This window comes from Phalacrocorax carbo, chromosome 13 (assembly GCF_963921805.1).
Source record: "Phalacrocorax carbo chromosome 13, bPhaCar2.1, whole genome shotgun sequence".
In the NCBI taxonomy this organism is placed as follows: Eukaryota; Metazoa; Chordata; class Aves; order Suliformes; family Phalacrocoracidae; genus Phalacrocorax; species Phalacrocorax carbo.
The window spans coordinates 1,157,235-1,164,331 of NC_087525.1; the positions used below are offsets into that span (position 1 = coordinate 1,157,235).

The 7,097-nt window shown below is 44.9% G+C and overlaps 1 protein-coding gene across 1 annotated transcript in view; it reads left to right on the forward strand.

Annotated features, from left to right (window-relative positions):
* Window positions 1–6,962, forward strand: part of CHUK (component of inhibitor of nuclear factor kappa B kinase complex) — a 31,682-nt gene extending 24,720 nt beyond the window's left edge. The window contains exons 16-21 of the mRNA XM_064464515.1: window positions 153–202; window positions 916–1,012; window positions 1,833–1,980; window positions 2,832–2,968; window positions 4,392–4,491; window positions 6,437–6,962. Of these exons, the coding sequence (XP_064320585.1) occupies window positions 153–202; window positions 916–1,012; window positions 1,833–1,980; window positions 2,832–2,968; window positions 4,392–4,491; window positions 6,437–6,463 (559 nt within the window). The 3' untranslated portion in view covers window positions 6,464–6,962. The remainder of the gene's footprint in view (window positions 1–152; window positions 203–915; window positions 1,013–1,832; window positions 1,981–2,831; window positions 2,969–4,391; window positions 4,492–6,436) is intronic.
* The last annotated feature ends 135 nt before the right edge of the window (window positions 6,963–7,097 follow it).

Sequence of the window (7,097 nt, forward strand, 5' to 3'; positions counted from 1 at the left end):
TTCCAAATGCCATACTTGTATACTAGCTGTAGAAGAAGATGGCAGCTCCAATGCATGAGGTTCAGCAAGGCATAACTTAATTGTAATGCTTTTTTTTTTCTTGAGCCACCTGTTTGTTGATACACGTATGAATCATTTTCTTCTTTTTAAAGGGAACAGAGAGCCATAGACCTGTACAAGCAATTAAAAACAAGACCTCCAGGTATGGAAGGAGATGGTTCAAAGGCTGTCTCACACTTACACCCCATTACTAATTTTTCTGCACTCAAACCCAGAAAATACTGTTTAATAGGAGAAGGCAAATGATAGTTAACCAGACTCAAGGGCATACCTTAAGCTGATTTCTTCTTGCTGAGCCTAGAGCTCTCCCAAATTACTGTAGTCCTGTTCCTCAGCCCTGGGTTTGTCTTCTGGTTTTCAGTCTTGGAGCATCTGCCCTGAACACATTTTCCTTCTGGCATTCTCTACCTTTTTTCCTGCCCCCAGTACTTTACTCCCCCTAAACATGGGAAAAACTGCTGTTCCTCTGTCATTGCTCCAACCCAAGGGCAGTCTCTTTTTTCCCCTCTTCTCTGTTAATTATACTGGACTGAGCCCAGTGTTTGGGGGTTATTATGTACCAAACATTGTAACTGCTGAGCAGAAAGAGCATTTGGCAACCACCCGCAGTCTGTGTTGAAGCCAGTATCTAGACAGCAAGAGTGGCTGGAACTGTATTTGTTACTGCAGAGAGGAGACATTAAGGAAAAGCTGCGCCTAATGAGAGACTGTGACAGATTTTAAGATGTTTCATCATTTCGGTTTGTTTGGCTGCACTTGTTAAGTCAAATCTTTCCTTGACTCTGGGCATTTGTGTCCAGAGTGGCTCCTCACTGAAAAGCATTTTACTAATGTGGTGATTGATGGCACTTCCAGATCATGCCTACAGTGACAGCACGGACATGGTGAAGATCATTGTACAGACAGTACAGAGCCAAGACCGAGTTCTCAAGGAGCTCTTTGGCCATCTCAGGTACTTTATGCACAAAAAAACCCAAACAAGTGCAACTTGCATCATTTGTAGCTTTGTAGCAGGAAAGGGAAAACCATGGTGATCAGAGCCCAAAAGCTCTATCCACTGGCTTCTCATAGCAATGTTATTTTATGTCTGTGTTGAATTTCCACTTAATTTCTAATGTATAGCTAATATGGAAGGAGAGGAGAATGCAATGGCTTGTACGGTTAGCATCCAAGAGTTCACTTTAAAATGAGACAGTCTGCCAGTGTTTTGGTTGGGATTAAAATCTTAAATAAAAAAATAAATAGTGTAACAACTGAGAAGACATCAGAGTGATTTGCTCATTAATTCTTCAAGTAGCTCAGAAAAATGTCATTTCTGACTACTGATCTCAGTAGTCCACAGAACATAATTTAGTTTTATTTTCATGTGTGGCTTATGCTTCGTAGATCCCATAAAGTAAGTTGTTAGCTATGGTATGGTCAGCCCACAGAGACCAACACAGACCAGAGATTAATAAAATGCTATGGTTGAGTTGCTGTGCTGTCCATTGTCATCAGAATCAATTTTTGCACTTCAAATAAGAAGGGCTTATGTTGTGGGTATTGATAGTAGTGTCATCTGCCTGCTTTTTTGAGTCTCAGCTGGACTTGGAAAAGTCCAGGAGTCCCTCCAGTCCTGCAGGTTTCGTACCTGCAGCTATCACAGTGCTGTCCTAAGAGAAAGGGATGTTTGGACAGAATTTTTCTTGAATCCCAAAGTAAGGCTTTTGGTTTTGACAAAACATACTGCCACACAAGCTGGAAAGTAACTTTGTCTTTGGTTTTTATTATAGCAAGCTCTTGGGCTGTAAGCAGAAGATCATTGACTTGCTTCCAAAGATTGAAGTGGCTCTAAATAACATCAAGGAAGCTGACAACTCAGTGATGCAGATGCAGGGCAAAAGACAAAGGGAGATATGGCATTTGCTGAAAATTGCTTGCGTAAGTAGCTTTTGGACTATTTGTTTGCTGTTCCTTCCAATGCAGGAGCCAGGGGACATCAAATGAAACTCTGAAGAGACCAAAAAGGCACAACTTCCCTTTGGTTGATGGTTGATTTTACTGTAGAGAAGGGAAATTTGAGGTGCTAAAAGTTGGCACAGGTTTAGAAAGGAGGGAGACAAACTCATGGAAAAGAAGCCCGGTAGAGGAGTCCTTGGTCCCAGTAAGTCACCAAACTGCAAATTGGTGGCAGCTGGAGTACGGTAGACATGCTATGCCTTGTGCCTTGTTTTTGTGTTCCCTGAACATCTGGTGTTGGCCGCTCTTGGAGAGCGTACACTGGGATAGGTGAACTTCAGCCTGATGCATTAAACCTATCATGATTTTAGTGCTGCAAAAGCAAAATAGGTGCTTTCCTGGTTAAAGTGTTTCAACACTACACTGCTTTTTCTGCATCAACTATAGTGACTATACAGCTGAAGCAGTCTCCATTTTTCCACATGCCTACATTCAAGGTCAGCATAGAAAATGTGTGTGTCTTTCACCTGCCAGGAGAGCTGCTGCTGTGCATGACTCACAGTTTAGGACATGGCACCGCCTCCTAATTCTGAATTGTACAAGACATGCCGTCTACAACATGGGTGACTTACATGTGGAGACATCTGGTACCAGCTATTTACAGAACTGTGGGGGGTTGTATTGGCTGACTTGCCAGCCACTGGCATGGCCTAGATTGCGTGTATGTGCTACAAACAGTGCTTATGTTTAATCGCAAGTCTTGCATGCAAACTAATTAAGCCTGATTCAATTCTTCCTTTGTTCATCACAGCAGATTAATTTCTTCTTTCTAGACTCAGAGCTCTTCTCGATCACTTGTAAGCTCCAGCCTGGAAGGAACAGCCTCAACTCCGGCAGCCACGTGGCTCCCACAGAGCTCCTCAGGGAATGTACCTCACCCTCTGTCATCTATGGCAAATCCTGAAGATGGGTAAGAGCTGTTGGGAAAGGAGGCCACTGCAGAGAAGTCAGCGTAGCCATTTTGTATGCATACACTGTGAAATCCTGTCCTCTGTCACTGGAGTCTCCAGTGCTGAGGGGACCTGAGGGGCGTGCCTTCACCACATCCCATGTGGTGGATTTCGGATAGGCCAGGCAGGGAGAGTTTTGGCATACTAGGGTGAAGGCAGCATTATTCAAATGCTGACTGGATTTTTAGTAACCTGGCCATACCACAGCAGAATACAGCAATGAGATTTTGAGCCAAAATGCAGTTTCTTTTTGTTCCCAAGTTCTGGTGCAAGTCCCAGATAAATCAGGCCATATTTAGTGCTTCTTACAGCTTCAGTGATTTTTAAAAAGTCTTAATTCAAATGGAGGTCTGAAGTCAGGCTCAGTACTAAGCAATGCATCTGGTTGAATATCTTGGGTTTATCCTTAAAAAAAAGAACATTTCAGTAGCTCATATGTTACTAATGCTCTAAAATATCAGGAATTAGCTTGAAATCTTTATTTAGGAACCTCTGCTCTCTCATCCTGAGCAGGTTCCACATACCGCTCTCAGCTAAAGCTTGTGATCTCCATCAGCTAGTACTGTGCTATTCATTTCTTGCATGTCATGTTATTCTGTCTTGGGATTGGATTTGGTTATTAAGGCCGCGCTCTCTCAGCCAGTCCTAGCTGAGTAAGAGAGTTGTCAGGAGCTGAGGGGTTTTTCTCTTTGCTTCATTAGCAATTCTACTTCCAGTCAGCATAACAGAAGGGACGATGCTCCTCAAAGACTGCTCGGCCCTCAATCTGCAGCACTGCTGGTTTTGGGGGGCTGGAGCAGGGATTGCAAACATCAGCGTCAAACCATTTGGCCATCTCTTTCTTCTTGGGCAGTCAGGGAAGTACCGAGGTTCTGAAGATAACACATCTAAGCAGACTTTTGCTGGAAGTCAGCTGATTTTTCTGAAACCCTAAGCAACCATTTCCACTTCCTCTTTTCTATCTGCTGCTGCGGGCAATTTTCACCTCAGAGCTCCTCTTTGAACCATGACTTCACAGTACAAGGCACTGTACAAAGAGTCAAGAGGTGTAAGCTGTATGGGGAGCGTGCAGTGATTTCAGGCTCCTCATACTCAGCCCGCTTCCTCGGTTCTGTAAAGGCTGGGGTTTAGTGTGGTTTGTGCAGTTCCTCTGTAGGGAAGGAGAGTAAGTTCATGCTTCCAGGGTGGGGATCTGCAGGGTGCCACCTTGAGGCATGTTTTTGTGCTCTTCAGGGTAGCTCTTACAATTGCAGAGAACTTGTATAAATCAGTGTGTTGTCTTTTTGGTTTGGGTATTCCCCCCACCCCCCAGTGCAGAGCCTTTTGATGTTAGAGTTACTTTGTATTTTAAATCTGTCATCTTATGCCTTCCCTTCCCTGCAGGGAAGATTTTGTCCATGTGATAGAAGAGAATCTGAATTACCTCGAACTCTTTAGCAGTATTTTGCAGGAGGTGAGACAGGAGCAGAACAACAGCATGATGGTAAGTCTGTGGATGTAGCTCTGATGACCTGATTTTTAAAAGCCACAGCAAGGCCCTCTGGGGGTGTGGAGAACTCTTTAAATAGGATCATTTGTGATGATGTGAATTGCTGTGGCTGGCATGTGTTGTCTGTCATCCCTCCTGGACTCTGCTAACATGTTGGTCCTTATGGAAGGTAGCACTTGGTGCTAGTGTCAGCCGAGCAGTCTGCGTGGTGGAGCGGGCTGTTCTGTGGGACCCTCTGGCTGGTACAGCATGCTCTGAATGCCGGTCACATTCCCAACTGCAGAGTCCTGGTTTGTGTCCCTGCCCTGGAGTAGGCAGGGTTCTCCATTTCCAGAGCCCTTTTCTGATCATGAACCGAAGCTCTCCTTATGGCAGAAGTGGGGCTTTACAGAGTCCTAAGAAGGCTCTTTGAACAAATTGGTATTTGAAATAGCAATAAATAACAAAAGCAAATAATGATCACCCAGACATTTTAATGCAATCTGAAACTCTGTTCCTGAACTACTAATTAAGGCTAGTAAGTTACTGCTCAAAAGAGCCCAGTTAGCAGAAGAATGAAGAGCCACGACAGAATACTGGTCTTTCAGAAGAGGCGCTCAGCTGAGTTTAGAGGCTGTATCATAGAAGCACCTGTATAAGCATAATGAGGAACGGACAATTAGGGGTGTAGGTTTGACCTATTTATAATGGAGAAGAGTCAATACAGCTTCTATTAGCCTGAGATTGTCTCACAAATTTATTGCAGTCCTGTAAAGAAGTCAAAGATGCACTGATATGCTGTTCCTTGGGTTTTCAAAAAGCTTCTCAAAGGTCTCCGTAGGGATAACTTCCATTCTCGTGAGATAAAAAAGTTGAAGCTGTTTACCAGTTGTAACTGCTGAAATAACACGGAACGGGGTTGGGGAAATGGAGGGGTTGATGAAATGGAGCTCTTAGAATTTGTGAGCATTTAATGTTGTGATGTTTAGGAATAATAGTAAACAGTGAACTGAGAGTTTACTGGAGTTACTAAGTTATTTGGGACAGTGAAATTAAAAACATTAGTGCAAGTTGCAGATGACACTAATAGCAAGGAATTGAGCAATATGAATGGGGATATGAAAACACCTACTGATTAAGGCAAAGTAATTATGTTAGTGGGGGAAAAAGCCTTAATTATGCATACCCTGGTCTTGATCCATTGGCTGATGAATGCTTTGTTTGTCTTTGTTCAGTTCCTGAGAGGATTGGTATCAGTTGTGTAATACAGCCTTTTCTCCTGCCTCATTTCCTTGCTGTGGCTGGAGACAAGCAAGAAGCCATATGACTGGCCTCTTACCTGTTAATCATCCATGTGTCTGTCTTCTCCCCTATCTCATTCCAAGCTGCAGCATCTGTCTCTGGCATGCTTTAGCCCAGAAAGATTATTCATTGTTGTGGAATCATGTTCTGCAGATCAGCACCTCTTGTTATGTTTGGTTTCTTTGTCCCCTGATGCAAGGAAAAGGGGAGAAGTTAGGCAACAGCAAAGCAGCAGAAAATGGGATTTGTCTTCTTCAGTTTACTTGGGAAAAAACAGAGGGAAAAAGAAGCAATAACTATAAGAACCTTTTTTCTACTCTTGCACACGTTTGACTTGAAGTCTGCCTTTCTTTCCCATTTGTGTTTGTGTGCTATCACTATGTCCCATGGTGCGCTGGCAACCCCAGCAGCAGGTTTCATGCAGGCACAAAATGTAATTCCCAAAGCGAGTAGAGTCTGTGATACGCCCGAGTGCTGCAATAAGCATGGGGGATTTTGCATCGGGGGCAGAGTCATGAAATTGTGAGATAACTTTTCAGCAGTTAGATTGACATGACTCTTTGAGAGAGATGCTGGATACTGAGTGTCCTTTGGTCACCACCTTGGAAATGCACATTCAACAGCCATTTCCTGCACTTTTCCTTGCTTCTTCTTCCAGAGTTTCGATTGGAGCTGGCTGAAATAGCCTGTGGAGCCAACGCGCTGCTCTCTGCAAAGTGCCTGCATGCTGGTGGCTTGGCAGCTTTCAAAGTGACGAGCTGGAGGGGACTGGTCAATCAATCATCTTCTGTTTTGTAAACCTTAGTGGAGTTGATTACAAAGGTGGTGGTCAGTAGCAGATACACCATTAGGGGCAACAGGTTGTGTGTTACGAGCTCTTTGTTGCCTAGTTGGGCTTTCAGCTGAACAAGTCACCTGCTTGTTGGAGATACACCTGCACTGCCTTCACCTGTGGTGGGCGCTCCCTGGGGGGCAGCACCCCTCTCACACGTGTTGTGTCCCCAGGGGAGCTGGGGCCGTGTCACCACAGCACCTTTCTGGGAAAGGGAGGACCGAGGGTGGTGGCTGCCTCTGGGCCAGGCCCCGATGCCCCCCGGGCCTCCCGCCGCTTGTCACTGACTGCTCGCGTGTGTAATATGAATGTATAGGTTATATATATTTTAAATAGAATGAACTGCCATAAATGGTGTGGAGAGGCTCCGCGTGCTCCCTTGCGGCGGGCCGTCATCCTCGCGCCGTCTCCGGGCAACGGGGCGGCGGCCTTCTCGCGCCGTGACGCCATCACTAGGCGCCCGGTCGTTGTGGGGCGGTGCGCGTGC